Here is an 18,271-nt window from a genome sequence, read left to right as displayed (position 1 = left end):
GATACTTTTATTAAAATGTTCTCCTGGACAAACTTGGTAAATAGCACATATGAGTTTACATTTTCTCTCTTTAAAACGTTTTTTCTCTCCTTTAATAACACTGAAGTACTTTAAAAAAGGGCCAAAGTCCATAAGGACAAAGAAATAAAGCTTGAATGTAGATATGATAGCACACAATTCTGGAAGCTAAAAAGCAGGCCAAAGAATGGTAAAGTGACTTAGTAGGCCCAGAGTTCAAACATAAACCTTGAGGAGCAGAAGGCAAGCTAAATCACCAGAGATACAGAAAAAGGCTCGTGAATTTGTAGTAGCAGATAACTCGAAAAGTTGAGCTGACATAGGATTGACTAGAAAAATGTTGATGGAGAATTTTTCTTGACCCCTTTGTCGGACTTGTGATGGGGTGCCCCATTTACTTGGCCCACTGCACTCAATCCCTTGTGGGAGGGAGCACGTGAGCAAGCAAGCATGGGATCCAGCTGACCGCTTTGGGCGCTGGCAGGAGCGAGCTCTGTGTGGGCCCTGCAGCAGCACCCAGGTTGGGGTGCCTGCGACCCCTGAAGCCCCAGAGGCATGTTACAATGCTCTCTTAGCCCTGCCATCCATGGACAGCGGTGTGTTATCAGCTCAGTGGGCCTCTTGCCTCATCACATGGGGTGGCTGCCCCCCACCAGCAAGGGCAAAAGGCCAGTGTGACAGCCTTTTTTGGTTCCCTGTACTTGGTGGGTCCCTGCACTTAGTGGGTCCCAAGCTGTTGTCCAGCGTCCGAAGAACTACGTTGTCCAGACACTTGAAAGATGGTGAAGGCAGAACATTTTATTAAGTGATGGAAATGGCTCTCAGCCGAGAGGGGAGCTGGAGAGAGGACAGGGTGGGCAGGTAGTCTTCCCCTGAAGTCAAGTCATCTCTCCTCCGAAGTCCAGCCATCTCTCTGAAGTCAAGTCGACTCTCTCCAGCTGAGACGCTTTTCTTTCCTCTACCAACTGAGTCTGAAGTATTTATAGGCACACGATTGTGGGGCAGGGCGGGCTATAGGTAGTTTTGGAAAAGGCAACATTCAATTGGTAAAAAAGCATTATTCAGAAAGAACCAACCAGGAGACAGCAGGCAAACAGGAATAGATTTTCTTATGTTGGGCCGCAGGTTTCAGGCTTTTTGGCTTGAAGGTGGGGTTTCACTGGGGACCTGCTGCTGTCTGCCTAGAATTTCTCTGCCTCCTGCCTCTATCAATGCGAAGAAGCACTGTGACCACCATATCCCTTCTCGTCTCTAGAATAAGCATGGAGGTTACTCTCAGGGGAGGATAGACCAGAGGCTTCTGGGACAACAGACATGTCTTGAGGACACAATGCTATAATAAAGGTGGGATTCAGTGGAAGTATAGAAACTAAATGGTGAGAGCCATAGCACCTTTCCCCTGCTCTACAATCAGAAGGCTACAACCAGGCTAATATTCCTTGAGCAGAAATTCCTCTCTGGGGAAGCTGATCAGCTCAAGTTAATGAACGAATGAGAGTTTCTTAATGAAACAGCCCAGCCCAATCTGTTGGCAAGCCCCTCCCATGCACACTGAGCTTACAGGTAGTTTTTATTTCTTTGCCTTTTAAGACATAAATGGCCATCAAAAATCAATAGATATTTGAGAAAAATCTAACAGAAAACATACCTAAACAAAGAAGCAGAAAAAAAGCAACTCTGAGGAAACCAAGATGATTTAGCGAGAAAAAAATACCACTTCAAACATTTTTTAAAATCCTCAGAGAAATAAGAGAAGATATTCTATCCATGAAACAAGAACACTGTAATAGCAAACTAAACATGGCCTGAGAAGGACTCTGTACTACTATATTTGAGTCCCTGTAGATGAACTGTAACCTAACTTAGTAAGTAGACAAGATTAAAACCTAACTTAGGAATACGCACCTATAAGAAGAGCTGAGTCTTGGCCAATCCCAGCAGCCACACTTCAACCACTCATATACTGCTGAGTGTTCAAACTGTGTTCAAATAAGGCAAACTCTGGGCTGTAACCAATCTGGTTGTTTCTGTACCTCACTTCTGATTTTTGTGTGTCACTTTACTTTTTTTGTCTATAAATTTGTTCTGATCATGAGGCCTCCCCTGGAGCCTCTGTGATTCTGCTGTGATTCTGGGGACTTCCCAATTGGCAAATCGTTCATTGCTCAGTTAAACTCCTTTAAATTTAATTCGGCTGAAGTTTTTCTTTTAACAACAGGGTGCTGTCAAAAGAAATATTCAGAGACAAACAGTTCTTGAAAATTAAAACTATGATACAAACACATCAATAAAATGACAAAAAATAAGGATATTTTTCCCAAAAGTACAAAAATAGGACAAATAAATTAAAAATAAAAGAGGAAAGAAAGGAAACTTGAGGCTCAGTTTAGGAGGTCCAACTTTCAAATAAAATTCTGGAAAGAGAGAACAGAAAATAGAAGGGAGACTAATTTTGAAAGACTATTTCTTATACAAAGTTGAGATCTGTCTCCTTATAGCTTTTATAGATTGGTCTTGTACTTAATAATTTTAATCCATGGAGAACCAGATTACTCCTTCTTTTACAACCAAATATTTAAAGAAACCTAGTTTCTTTAAAGACGTCATGGAAAAAAAAGCTATTTCTGAGTGGTTAGTTCAATACAAATGTGCTGAGTGAAGATAAAGGTCTTTGGCAGAATTTGTAATTGGGTCCCATTTAATTCATGCATCTGTACCTCTAACTAGTTAACAAATTTTGGAACTTCCTTGTTAGTTTCTCTGATCATCATTGTGAATTTTAGTCCAACTTTCCCATCCCTGACTCTACTTCTTGATTTAGATGCCATTCTTCCCTGGACCATCTGTGATTTACAATTTTACAATCACATCCAGGTCCAAAGGACAATTCGGTTTTCTTCCTTGAGTGCTCATTTATATTCCCTGATTTGCATTTCTTCACCACTCACGTAGGTATCCTCCAAACAAGTTCCTGTTACTGTACATCTGCCATTTAAGGTGTGATACCTATGGAGAACACAGTGTTTAAGGTACAAGAACAGCACAGAGCAAAATGGGACCATCATTCCTGTCACAAGACTAGACATCATTGTAAGACATTTTACCAAGATCACTGTAGTTATTTTGCCAGCCACATCACATTGAGGCCTCATATTCAGTGTAACAAAATTCCTTAATGCCTTTTAAGCTTTAGAATACTTCTGTTGACACCTCCAACAACACTGGGATTATTATTTTTTCTGGAATCAAATGAAGGACTTAGCATTTGCCTTCTTAAATGTCTTCTTGTTAGATGCAGCCCAGTGTTCCAGTTGTGGGCAGTTATCCCAAGGTTGGCTCAAACACTTCCAGTAGCTAAAAGCTCACTATCTCACAAGAAAACACATTCTGTTGTCAATGGCTCTAATGCGAACAAAATTATTCTTCATCTGCCCTTTATTCTACTACCCTTTGATTCTAGTTTCACATTTCAGAGGTAGTCAGAATAAGTCAAATTTTTCTTCTATTTGATAGTTCTGTCCTATTTGAGGTGTTTATGTTCCACTTAGCTAGTTTTATCTCCTCCAGGTGAAGAGTGCCAAGGTTCTTCAACCAATCCTCAAAAAAATAAGATTTTCAAATCTCTCACTAATTTGGAGACTATTCTCTGAGCTTGCTCTGATTTTTAATCTTTCTCAAAACATGGCTCATAGAACTAAGAAAACAGCTGAGCAAGGGTTCCAAGCGACCTCAGTGTGAAGCCTAGCTTTACCAGGTGTGTGACCAGGGCAATTTATGTAACCTCTTAACTTCATCCCTTCATTTATAAAATGAGATAGTTATCACCTACTTCGTAAGGTTGTTGTAGGTAAAAGAAGACCTAATGGGCATGCTAAATATTTAGTACAATGCCTAGCACAAAAAAAACCTCTCCCTGACAAAAAAATTACGCATTTTGATTCCTTCTTGTTCACATATTTTGCTTCAAATAAGGCATCCCAACTCATGTCAATTTCATTTGAGACTTTGTTTTGCTCACTGAAGTATCTCAGGCACCAAAAATAGTAGTTGGGACACTCATTACTTAAAGGTAATTACTTAAAGGTATTTTTATTCCAGATGTGAAGTACAGTTCTCTTATACTTATTTAGGCGTGCATATGAAAGATACTTGAAGGAGACACACAAAGTTGATTCTAGTAGTTGTATGAGGGTCATCAGAGTGTGACTGGCACTTTATTATTTTCTCTCTTTTAAAATAATTTTATGTCCAAAACTAAGGCACTGGTTGGGAAAGTTGTGGTCAACACACATGGCAAAGTATTACGTAGTCATTAAAAAGATGATGTTTCATTGATTTAGAAAGATGTTTAAAAGATACTGTGAAATGAAAAGTGACTTACAAAACTTGAAATGAAAAGTGATTTACATGCATTATAATTTGTTTTAAAATATATATGGGAAATCAATTAAAATATTAAAATGGTTAAAACTATGTGGCTGAATTATTTTCATTTATCAGTTTATAATTTTTCTATAATAAATGCATATTACTTTGTGACAAAAATATAATAGGTTTAGATAAGAAAACAGTAGGATTTACAGATAAAATATTAATATGGTATCTGCTATCAGTCTGTGCGATATTTGTGCAAAAATGCTTGCTGCCTTGCTATACATTTCAAATAGTCCCTCATCAAAATGAAGTGGGGCTTCAAAATTAATGACTAGAGGTAACTGACACTCATCTCCTCAAAGAAGGATCAAAATAGCAAGTAGATAACCACACATCTAATAGAGCATCTAAGAGAGAAGACTGGAATTCAGCTGGGAAGTGATGGGAAACCTCTGAGGCACAGAAAGAAAAGGAAGCGAAGCAGCTGATGTGGCTGGAATCAGCTTGGAGCCAGGAGGGACTCCCCATTGTGGGGAAAAGGTAAGAGAGATATCCCCAGTGGTCCACATTTACTCCGCAGACTCCTGCAATTCTAGCCATGGGAGAGCCCCCTTGGGCCTTATGGGCCCTGAGACTAGGATAGGGAGTGCCTGGAGTCCATGTGAGAACATTGTTCCAGAGTGGCAGTTTGTGCTGTGTCCTACACACCCCCTGAGACCCAAGTAGCTGCATGATGGTGCCACTTGGAGAGCCCAGTCCCCACCAGACTATATCTTGCCTTGGAACCCAAAAGCCCGTGCATCTCCACATCCCTGGAGCCCTGCTGACATCCCCCCACAACAACCCAGAGGGCTGCAGCATTGCAACACTTAAGTGTTGTGGCTGGTTGCCTAGCCCTTTAGCCCATGTAGTGTCCCAAACCTTGGGGAAGAGACAGTGTAGCATACCAGACAGGCTGCTGCTGTAACACAGGAAGCTAAAGCACGCACTCTCCAGAGTCTGAGAGCTGCCTGCCTGGGGCTGTTGCCACAGACAGCAACCATACCTTCTCTAGTATCAGGGCCACAATGTACCTTCATGCACCTTTATGAAGCCCAGGGACCAGCTCACCAATATGCCATTCCAGGACCTGAGGATAGTACTGCCACACTTATCACCACTAGCATTTATGTGCACCATCTGCATGCCTGAGGACCAGCCCACCCCACCCACTACCACTGCCACTGGCACCCAAGCACATTATCCAGGGGTCTGGGGATCAACGTGCCCTGCCTGCTGCCACTGGTGCAAACATGCACTCTCAGGAGACCTGAGGACAGGCCTATCTTGCCTGTCACTGCTGCTGCCAATTCCTGAATGCATTGTCCAGTGGCCTGAGGATCAACCTACTCCACCAGCCACCACCAGTGCTTGTGCATATCATCCAGGGGCCTGAGGTCACCTTTTCTGCTTGCCACTGTCATTGGGACTCACAAGCATTGTCTAGGGGGTTGGATCTGCCTTACCCAGCACTGCTGGTACCAGTGCATCCCATTCAGGGGCCTAGGAATCCACACACCCAGGCCACTGTAGCCACCACTAGTGCCTGAGGATGAGTCCACTTGGCATCCCCCTCCCCAGCAAAGACTCACCACAGCCTCCACTAATAACTACAGCCTAAGCCACTGAGAAACTCACAGACACCACTGATGCTGACTATAGCTGAAGAAATCATATGAAGACTACATTATTGCACCTACTTAGAATCAAAGCTAAAGTACCCTACCCAACCAACACTATAGATATATCTATAGGAAAAAGGGTTTCCCTACAAAAATCAATCCATAAAACTGAAAGGAGCGACTACTATACCAGATACACAGAAATCAACATAAAGACACAAGAAATATGAAAAAGCAAGGAAACAAGACATCTCCAAAGGAACCCAATAATTCTCCAGTAACCAATTCCATAAAAAGGAAATACATGAAATGCCTGAAAAAGAATTGACAATAATGGTATTAAAGAAACTCAGTGAGATACAAAAGAATACAGATAATACAAAGAAATCAGGAAGACAATGATCTGAATGAGAAATTCAATATAACAGATAGATATTATAAAAAAAATCCAAACAATTCTGGAGCTAAAGAATTCAATGAATGAAATTTAAAAAATACAACTAGAGCTTCAATAGACTAGGTCAAGCAGAAGAATTTCTGAACTTGAAGACAGGTCTTTTGAAATAACCCAGTCAGACCAAAGAAAAAAATAAAAGAATGAAAAAAGGATGAAGAAAGCCTGTATTACATCATTTGGGAAACCATAAAGCACCCAAATGTTTGAATTTGGGGAGTTTGGGAATTCCAGAAGGAGAAGAGATGGACAAAGGCATAGAAAACCAATTAACAAAATGATAGTTAAAACTTCCCAAGTCTAGCAAGAGATTTAGACATCCAGATACATGAAGCTCAGGTATAGATTCAACATTAAAGTCATTAAACATTAAAGTCAAACTGTCAAGCTTGTCAAGTTGTCAAGTTTGACTTTGTCCTCAAGGACAAAGAGAATTCCAAAAATAGTAACAGAAAAGTGTCAAGTCATACATAAAGGAATCCCCATCAGACTGACAGCAGATTTCTCAGCAGAAATTTTACAGGCCAGGAGACAATGGAATGATATGTTCAAAGTGCTGAAAAAAAAAAAAAAAAATCTGTCAGCCAAGAATACTATAACCAGCAAAGCTATCCTTCAAAAATGAAGGAGAGATCTTTTCCAAGATGGCTGAATAGGAACAGCTCCGGTCTGCAGCTCCCAGCGTGACTGATGCAGAAGATGGGTGATTTCTGCATTTCCAACTGAGGTACCTGGTTCATCTCACTGGGACTGGTTGGTCAGTGGGTGCAGCCCACGGAGGGCAAGCTGAAGCAGGGTGGGGTATTGCCTCACCCAGGAAGCACAGGGGGTTGAGGGATTTCCCTTTCCTAGCCAAAGGAAGCCATGACAGACTGTATCTGGAAAATTGGAACACTGCCACCCAAATACTGCATTTTTCCAATGGTCTTAGCAAATGGCACAACAGGAGATTATATCCCACGCCTGGCTCAGTGGGTCCCATGCCCACGGAGCCTTGCTAACTGCTTGTGCAGCAGTTTGAGATCGAACTGCAAGGCGGCAGCCTAGCTGGGGGAGGGGTGTCTGCCATGGCTGAGGCTTGAGTAGGTAAACAAAGCGGCTGGGAAGCTCGAACTGGGTGGAGCCTACTGCAGCTCAAGAAGGCCTGCCTGCCTCTGTAGACTCCACCTCTGGGGGCAGTGCATAGCTGAACAAAAGGCAGCAGAAACTTCTGCAGACTTAAACGTCCCTGTCTGACAGCTCTGAAGAGAGCAGTGGTTCTTCCAGCATGGTGTTTGAGTTCTGAGAATGGACAGAGTGCCTCCTCAACTGGGTCCCTGACCCCCAAGTAGCCTAACTGGGAGATAGTTCCCAGTAGGGGCTGACTGACACCTCATACAGCTGGGTGTCCCTCTGAGATGAAGCTTCCAGAGGAAGGATCAGGCAGCAATATTTGCTGTTCTGCAATATTTGCTGTTCTGCAGCCTCCGCTGGTTATATAACGGCAAACAGGGTCTGGAGTGGACCTCCAGCAAACTCCAACAGACCTGCAGCTGAGGGACCTGACTGTTAGAAGGAAAACTAACAAACAGAAAGGAATAGCATCAACATCAACAAAAAGGACATCCACACCAAAACCCAATCTGTAGGTCACCATCATCAAAGACCAAAGGTAGATAAAACCACAAAGATGGGGAGAAACCAGAGCAGAAAAGCTGAAAATTCTAAAAATCAGAACACCCCTTCTTGTCCAAAGGATCGCAGCTCCTTGCCAGCAATGGAACAAAGCTGAATGGAGAATGACTTTGACGAGTTGACAGAAGTAGGCTTCAGAAGGTCGGTGGTAACAAACTTCTCTGAGCTAAAGGAGGATGTTTGAACCCATCACAAGGAAGCTGAAAACCTTGAAAAAAGATTAGACGAATGGTTAATTAGAATAAACAGTGTAGAGAAGGCCTTAAATGACTTGATGGAACTGAAAACCATGGGATGAGAACATCATGATGCGTGCACAAGCTTCAGTAGCCGATTTGATCAAGTGGAAGAAAGGGTATCAGTGATTGAAGATCAAATTAATGAAATGAAGTGAGAAGAGAAGTTTAGAGAGAAAAGAGTAAAAAGAAATGAACAAAGTCTCCAAGAAACATGCGACTATGTGAAAAGACCAGATCTACATTTGATTGGTGTACCTAAACATGATGGGGAGAATGGAACCAAGCTGGAAAACACTCTTCAGTATATTATCCAGGAGAACTTCCCCAACCTAGCAAGACAGGCCAACATGCAAATTCAGGAAATACAGAGAACACCACAAAGACATTCCTTGAGAAGAACAACTCCAAGACATGTAATCGTCAGATTCACCAAGGTTGAAATGAAGGAAAAAATGTTAAGGGCAACCAGAGAGAAAGGTCAGGTTACCCACAAAGGGAAGCCCATCAGACTAACAGCGGATCTCTCAGCAGAAACTCTACAAGCCAGAAGAGAGTGGGGGCCAATATTCAACATGCTTAAATAAAACAATTTTCAACCCAGAATTTCATATCCAGCCAAACTAAGCTTCATAAGTGAAGGAGAAATAAAATCCTTCACAGAGAAGCAAATGCTGAGAGATTTTGTCAACACCAGGTCTGCTTACAAGAGCTCCTGAAGGAAGCACTAAACATGGAAAGAAACAACCGGTACCAGCCCCTGCAAAAACATGCCAAATTGTAAAGACCGTCAATGCAAGGAAGAAACTGCATCAACTAATGGGCAAAAACCAGCTAATATAATGACAGGATCAAATTCACACATAACAATATTAACCTTAAATGTAAATGGCCTAAATGCTCCAATTAAAAGACACAGACTGGCAAACTGGATAAAGACTCAAGACCCATCAGTGTGCTGTATTCAGGAGACCCATCTCATGTACAGAGACACACATAGGCTCAAAATAAAGGGATGGAGGAAGATCTACCAAGCAAATGGAAAACAAAAAAAAAGGAGGGGTTGCAATCCTACTCTCTGATAAAACAGACTTTAAACCAACTTAAATCAAAAGAGATAAAGAAGGCCATTACATAATGGTAAAGGGATCAATTCAACAAGAAGAGCTAACTATCCTAAATATATATGCACCTGGTAGAGGAGCATCCAGATTCATAAACCAAGTCCTTAGAGACCTACAAAGAGACTTAGGCTCCCACACAATAATAATGGGAGACTTTAACACCTCAATGTCAATATTAGACAGATCAATGAGAAAGAAGGTTAACAATGATGTCCAGGACTTAAAGCCAGCTCTGCACCAAGCAGACCTAATAGACATCTACAGAACTCTCCACCCCAAATCAACAGAATATACATTCTTCTCAGCACCACACCACACTTATTCCAAAATTGACCAATTAGTTGGAAGTAAAGCACTCCTCAGCAAATGTAAAAGAACAGAAATCACAACAAACTGTCTCTCAGACCACAGTGCAATCAAACTAGAACTCAGGATTAAGAAACTCACTCAAAACCACACAAATACATGGAAACTGAACAACCTGCTCCTGAATGACTACTGGGTACATAACGAAATGAAGGCAGAAATAAACATGTTCTTTGAAACCAATGAGAACAAAGACACAACGTACCAGAATCTCTGGGATACATTTAAAGCAGTGTGTAGAGGGAAATTTATAGCACTAAATGCCCACAAGAGAAAGCAGAAAAGATCTAAAATTGAAACCCTAACATCCCAATTAAGAGAACTAGAGATGCAAGAGCAAACACATTCAAAAGCTAGCAGAAGGCAAGAAATAAGTAAGATCAGAACAGAACTGAAGGAGACAGAGACACAAAAAACCCTTCAAAAAATCAGCGAACCCAGGAGCTTTTTTTTTGGAAAGATCAACAAAATTGATAGACTGCTAGCAAGACTAATAAAGAAGAAAAGAGAGAAGAATCAAATAGATGCAATGAAAAATGATAAAGGGGATATCACCACCGATCCCACAGAAATACAAACTACCATCAGAGAACAGTATAAACACCTCTACACAAATAAACTAGAAAATCTAGAAGAAATGGATAAATTCCTCGACACATACACCCTCCCAAAAATAAACCAGGAAGAAGTTGAATCCCTGAATAGACCAATAACAGGATCTGAAATTGAGGCAATAATTAATAGCCTACCAACCAAAAGAAGTCCAGGACCAGATGGACTCATAGCTGAATTCTACCAGAGATACAAGGAGGAGCTGGTACCATTCCTTCTGAAACTATTCCAATCAATAGAAAAAGAGGGAATCCTCCCTAACTCATTTTATGAGGCCAGCATCACCCTGATACCAAAGCCTGGCAGAGACACACAAAAAAAGAGAATTTTAGACCTATATCCCTGATGAACATCGATGGGAAAATCCTCAATAAAATACGGGCAAACCGAATCCAGCAGCACATCAAAAACCTTATCCACCAAGATCAAGTTGGCTTGATCCCTGGGATGCAAAGCTCGTTCAACATATGCAAATCAATAAATGTAATCCATCACCTTAACAGAACCAAAGACAAAAACCACATGATCATCTCAATAGATGCAGAAAAGGCCTTCAACAAAATTCAACAGCCCTTCATGCTAAAAACTCTCAATAAATTAGGCATTGATGGGACGTATCTCAAAATAATAAGAGCTATTTATGACAAACCCACAGCCAATATCATACTGAATGGGCAAAAACTGGAAGCATTCCCTTTCAAAACTGGCACAAGACAGGGATGCCCTCTCACACCACTCCTATTCAACATAGTGTTGGAAGTTCTGACAAGAGCAATCAGGCAAGAGAAAGAAATAAAGGTTATTCAATTAGGAAGAGAGGAAGTCAAATTGTCCCTGTTTGCAGATGACATGATTGTATATTTAGAAAACCCCATCATCTCAGCCCAAAATCTCCTTAAGCTGATAAGCAACTTCAGCAAAGTCTCAGGATAAAAAATCAATGTACAAAAATCACAAGCATTGCTATACACCAATAACAGACGAACAGAGAGCCAAATCATGAATTAACTCCCATTCACAATTGCTTCAAAGAGAATAAAATACCTAGGAATCCAACTTACAAGGGATGTGAAGGACCTCTTCAAGGAGAACTACAAACCACTGCTCAACGAAATAAAAGAGGATACAAACAAATGGAAGAACATTCCATGCTCATGGGTAGGAAGAATCAATATTGTGAAAATGGCCATAGTGCCCAAGGTAATTTATAGATTCAATGCCATCCCCAGCCACCTACAAGTGACTTTCTTCACAGAATTGGAAAAAACTACTTTAAAGTTCATATGGAACCAAAAAAGAGCCTGCATTGCCAAGTCAATCCTAAGCAAAAAGAACAAAGCTGGAGGCATCATGCTACCTGACTTCAAACTATACTACAAGGCTACAGTAACCAAAACAGCATGGTACTGGTACCAAAACAGAGATATAGATCAATGGAACAGAACAGAGGCCTCAGAAATAATACCACACATCTACAACCATCTGATCTTTGACAAACCTGACAAAAACAAGAAATGGGGAAAGGATTCCCTATTTAATAAATGGTGCTGGGAAAACTGGCTAGCCATATGTAGAAAGCTGAAACTGGATCCCTTCCTTTCACCTTATACAAAAATTCATTCAAGATGGATTAAAGACTTCAATGTCAGACCTAAAACCATAAAAACCCTAGAAGAAAACATAGGCAATACCATTCAGGACATAGGCATGGGCAAGGACTTCATGACTAAAATACCAAAAGCAATGGCAACAAAAGCCAAAATTGACAAATGGGATCTAATTAAACTAAGGAGCTTCTGCACAGTAAAAGAAACTACCATTAGAGTGAACAGGCAACCTGCAGAATGGGAGAAAAATTTTGCAATCTATCCATCTGACAAATGGCTAATATCCAGAATCTACAAAGAACTTAAACAAATTTACAAGAAAAAATCAAACAACCCCATCAAAAAGTGGGCAAAGGATATGAACAGACACTTCTCAAAAAAAGACATTTATGCCGTCAACAGACACATGAAAAAATGCTCATCATCACTGGTCATCACAGAAATGCAAATCAAAACCATGGTGAGATACCATCTCACACCAGTTAGAATGGTGATCATTAAAATGTCGGGAAACAACAGGTGCTGGAGAGGATGTGGAGAAATAGGAACACTTTTACACTGTTGGTGGGACTGTAAACTAGTTCAACCATTGTGGAAGACAGTGTGGCGATTCCTCATGGATCTAGATATAGAAATACCATTTGACCCAGTGATCCCATTACTGGGCATATACCCAAAGGATTATAAATCATGCTCCCATAAAGACACATGCACATGTATGTTTATTGCGGCACTATTAACAATAGTAAAGACCTGGAACCAACCCAAATGTCCATCAGTGTTAGACAGGATTAAGAAAATGTGGTACATATATACCATGGAATACTATGCAGCCATAAAAAAGGATGAGTTCATGTCCTTTGTAGGGACATGGATGAAGCTGGAAACCATCATTCTGAGCAAACTATCGCAAGGACAGAAAACCAAACACTGCATGTTCTCACTCATAGGTGGGAACTGAACAATGAGAACACTTGGACACAGGATGGGGAACATCACACACTGGGGCCTGTTGCAGGGTGGGGGTAGGGGGGAGGGATAGTATTAGGAGATATACCTAATGTAAATGATGAGTTAATGGGTGCAGCACACCAACATGGCACATGTATACCTATGTAACAAACCTGCACGTTGTGCACATGTACCCTAGAACTTAAAGTATAATATAAAAATGGGGGAGAAATAGTCTTTCTCACACAAGCAAAAACTGAGGAAATGTATCACCAATAGACTGTTCCTACAAGAAATGCTTAAGGAAGCCCTACATCTGGAAGTGAAAGGATGATATCTACCATCATGAAAACACATGAAAGTATAAAACTAACTGGTAGAACAGATACAGAAATGAGAAAGAGAAAAAATCAAAAGTTGTTACTATAGATAACCACTAAATCACAAAGATAAATAAGCCTTTATCTATCAATGAATACAAATGATTTAAATTCCCCAATTAAAAAGATACAAAGTGGCTGAATCAAAAACAAAATACAAGCCAACTATCTGCTGCCTACAATTAACTCTGTTCACCTGAAAAGACACACATAGACTAAAAATGAAGGAATGGAAAAAAATATTCCATAAAAACAGGAACCAAAAGCATGCAGGAGCAGCAATGTTTATAGCAGACAAAATAGACTTTTAGTAAAAAATGTAAAAAGAGAAAAAGTCATTATATAATAATAAAGTGGTCAATTCAGCAAGAAGATATAACAATTGTAAGTATATGTGCACCCAAATATATGAAGCAAATATTGTTAGAACTGAAGTTAGAGATAGATTCTAATGTAACAAGAGTTGGAGATGTCAACACTTCCCTGTCAGCACTGGACAGATAATCTAGCCAGAAAACCAACAAAGAAACATTGGGCTGAATCTGCGCTAGAGACCAAATGGACCTAACAGACATTTACAGAACATTTCATCCATAGGCCAGGCGTGGTTGCTCATGCCTGTAATCCTAGCACTTTGGGAGGCTGAGGTAGGTGGATCACTTGAGGTCAGGAATTCAAGACCGGCCTGGCCAACATAGCAAAACCCCATCTCTACTAAAAATACAAAACTTATCTGGGTGTGGTGGCACGAACCTGTAGTCCTGGCTACTCAGGAGGCTGAGGCAGGAGAATCACTTGAACCTGGGAGGTGGAAGTTGCAGTGAGCTGAGATCGCACCACTGCACTCCAGCCTCAGTGACAGAGCGAGACTCCACCTCAAAAAAAATTTTTTTTATCCATAAGCTACAGACTGCACATTCTTCTTAGCAGCACACAGGATGGGCCATATGTTAAGCCACAAAACACATCTAAATAAATTTTTTAAAATAAATTTTTAAAAATGAAAATTATATTGAGTATTTTCTCAGACCACAGTGGAATAAAACTAGAAATCAATAATAAAAAGAGCTTTGGAAACTATACAAATATATGGAAATTAAACAACATGGTCCTGAATGATCACTAGGTCAATGAAGAAATTAAATAAGAAATAAAAAATTTCTTGATCATTACATTGTGTGCATATATCATGTACCCCATAGTATGTGCAATTATTATGTATTAATTTTAAAAAGGCTATGGCTAAGTTCTTACCATAACTCAATATGTAAATCAAACTCTTCATAATCCTCAGACTGAGGCTGCAAAAAATGAAGCTTTACAATTAATTTTTTTAACAGTAAGCACGTAAAATACAGTACAGTATATGGTGTCACTATAAACCTGAGCTTAAGAACAAATTCTGTCACTAATTTTAAATCAGGTTTTCTAACAACTTAAACAAAACTTATAAAATATAAATATTCCACTACAAGTTGTCAAGTGTTCCTTTAAAAATATTTAAGAATTTCATGATTCCATAAAATCATGCTTTGTTTTCACGATGATCAGTAAAAATGGAAGTAATATAACTTCTGGTTTTGTTATGAAGTTAATTCTTTGCTCATTTTATTTTAAGCTCTCCCATTTGGAAAAATCCCCATTTTGGAAGTTGATGGACTTACTCTTCACCAGAGCCTAGCAATAGCAAGATATTTGACCAAAAACACAGGTAACATGTTTATTGTGCTTAAGATTTTTGATAACTGAAACAAATACATGATATATATTCAATATTCATTAAATGACTTTAGCATAGCATACTATAGTACAAATAAGAATGGAATTAAATAAGAGAAAAGTATAAATATATCACCTGTATCAGTTTAACTTTCCATGAGTTCCCTGGACAATTAGACAATTTTATTTTATATCACCTCCTGCTTTTCCTGCCTTACATCTGTTTGCTCTCCAAGCCCTTTTTGGAGTTTAGCTGAAAAATTGGACAGGTATGTTTCATTCCAAACTTTGGCTAGTATGCATATTGTAAGTTATTAGAGAAAATTACTTAGCAGAAAATACATATGGCATATGGAGGTTGAAATTTCTTAGACTTAAAATTATATACTCAGTAATGTCCTTCATCCTAATCATGCTGAAAAAAATAGGGAGTTTCTTTGCTTCCACTCAGTGCCATCTGAGGAAACTTGAAGGGGATAGTTGGCTTCTGGATTGTTGCATTAGTGCCCACACCCATGGTATTGGAAGAGAAACAATAGAAACTGTCCTTGTTTTTACCTGACACACTTTCTCCCATCCTATGCTCCATTGTCTTCTCTCTTCCCTCAAACTATTCTCACACCCTTTTTGAGCCAAAAGCTACTTTTGGCTTCTTTTAAAGCTCGTTTCTTTCAATCAATCTGTAGAATCACCATTCTCTGAAACCTATCTCCCCACGACCATTGCCACTGCTATGATCCAAGCCATAGACACATACATAGCTCACAAATAAAATGGGCCATGAATACTAAACCTCATTTTGGAATGAAATAGTGTATTTTAAAAATACAAAGTTTTGTGTTACACTAACATGTTTCAACAAATAAAGTTACTTTGAAAGTTTAGAAGAAATGGAAATTATTTATGACCAGGGAAATTAGGCTTTAAAGTGAAAATGACATTTAGATTTAGGCTCAAAGATAGCTAGAATTTCAAGAGGAAGACTTGGACCTGGGCAGTGCTTTTCAAACTTTATGTGCATCAGGGTCACCTGGATGCTCACTAAAATATACTTTGTGCAACTTTGAGTCAGTAGACCTTGGGCGGGTCCCAAGAATTTGCATTCTCAACAATTTCCCAGATGATGCAGGTGGTCCATGGATCTCACTTTGAGAATCTCTGGGCTAGAACATTCTAAGCAGAGAGAAAATGGCATGAGAAGAAGAATGAACTTCAAATTTGCAGGTGGAAGAGAATTAGAGAAATGCTTAGAAGGATAGATTGGATCTGATTAGAAAGATCTAGAAGGATCTAGAGTATGGACTTTTTTTCTTATGCAATTGTAGGTTTTTATCTAGAAAAGCAGCATAACTACCGCTATGCATTTTGGGAAGATTATTGTGGTTACTTTGTATTTGTGGCTACTGCAGGGAAGCATATTAAGAGATCATTGAAATGGTCCAGATGGCAAAGAAGAGAGACCAAGAAAAATACGAAAAATTTGTGGATGTAGAATCATCTTAGAGACAGTAGATAGACGTTGCCATGTGGAAGGCAGTCTATTTAACCAGGAGAGGAACAGCATAGACAGAGTTTGCCATTCTCAATATGCTATATACTGCTACTTCCTCCTTTTCTTCCTCCTTCTCCTCTTCTCTTTCGTCTCTTTCTCTTTTCTGTTCAAAATACTTTTTTCAACTTGCAATACCCTCCCCAATGTCTGCCTTCTCCAGTTGACCATATGTGCCATGCAGGCAAGGAATTTACCTCTTCTATTCAATGCTACTATATACAGCCACTACTTGGGGCTGAGTCACAATTGAGGCCCGTAATTATTTGTTGGGTAAAAAAAGGAGAGCTGGTTTGAGAAAAGGTGTGATGACTGCATTTGAGGATTTGTGGAAGAATGTTCAGGGGCCAAAAGAGTAATCAGAGATATATCCAAAAGGAGGCTGAAAAAATGAGCCTGTGGTTTAGGACTAAAAATATTGAATAAGGAGTCACCTCCATAAATTTTTAGCTGAAGCCTTGAGGTGGAAGTCAAAGTAGGGATGAAAATGAGTGAAGAATTCTGAAGACTATTCAAGGTCAGAAAGACGAATAATCAACCTTTGAATATCACACACACAAAAATATAGTTTACAGAGGAACTCTAAATCGTTCAAGAATTTTCTTTCGATTTTAACACCTTTATTGAGGTATAATTTACATACAATTCATCCACTGTCAGTATACAGTTTCTCAATTTTTAATAAATTTATACAGTTTTACAAAAGCAATCCATTTTAGAAAGCTTCTATACGGGAGCATTTTAAATTGGCACCATTGAGAAAACTTTTAGGAAGACCAATGATTTATTACCAAAAATAATGATTAACAAATGAGACAAAAGAAAAAAAAAACCCTCTATTATTTAAAAATTTTAGTCTCCAGTCAGAAAACAAATGCTCCTGACAAAAACTGTCTGCAAAAATAAAAATAATTCTTGATACAAAATAAATTATGACATAGGTACAGGTTATTTATTGCAGTGTTGCTTGTATTAACAAAAGACTGGAAATAAACCTAATCAGTTGAGGCTAGTTAAATAAATTGTGGGAGAGGCAGTTGCAAGATGACTGAATAGGAACAACTCCAGTCTACAGCTCGAAGCGTGAGCGATGCAGAAGGTGAATGATTTATGCACTTCCAACTGAGGTACCGGGGATTGTCTCACTGGGGATTGTCAGACAGTAGGTGCAGGACAGTGGGTGCAGTGCACCGAGCATGAGCTGAAACAGGGCGAGGCATCGCCTCACCCGGGAAGTGCAAGGGGTTAGAGAATTCTCTTTCCTAGCCAAGGAAAAGGGTGACAGACGGCACCTGGAAAATCGGGTCACTCCTACCCTAATACTGCGCTTTTCTGACAGTCTTAGCAAACGGCACACCAGGAGATTATATCCCGTGCATGGCTAAGAGGGTCCTATGCCCAGGGAGCCTTGCTCATTGCTAGCACAGCAGTCTGAGATCAAACTGCAAGGTGGCAGTGAGGCTGGGGGAGGGGTGCCTGCCATTGCTGAGGCTTGAGTAGGTAAACAAAGCTGCCGGGAAGCTCGAACTGGGTGGAGCCCACCACA

The 18,271-nt window shown here is 39.9% G+C and overlaps 1 protein-coding gene across 1 annotated transcript in view; it reads left to right on the top strand.

The window, feature by feature from the left end:
* Positions 1–18,271, top strand: part of HPGDS (hematopoietic prostaglandin D synthase) — a 43,450-nt gene that overhangs the window by 9,710 nt on the left and 15,469 nt on the right. The window contains exon 3 of the mRNA XM_003829905.5: positions 15,076–15,168. Coding sequence (XP_003829953.1) covers positions 15,076–15,168 — 93 coding nt within the window. The remainder of the gene's footprint in view (positions 1–15,075; positions 15,169–18,271) is intronic.

The sequence above is a fragment of the Pan paniscus genome, chromosome 3 (assembly GCF_029289425.2).
Source record: "Pan paniscus chromosome 3, NHGRI_mPanPan1-v2.0_pri, whole genome shotgun sequence".
NCBI classification, from domain to species: Eukaryota; Metazoa; Chordata; class Mammalia; order Primates; family Hominidae; genus Pan; species Pan paniscus.
Note: the sequence above shows the minus strand (reverse complement) of the source record. Positions and strands in the feature narration are given on the sequence as shown.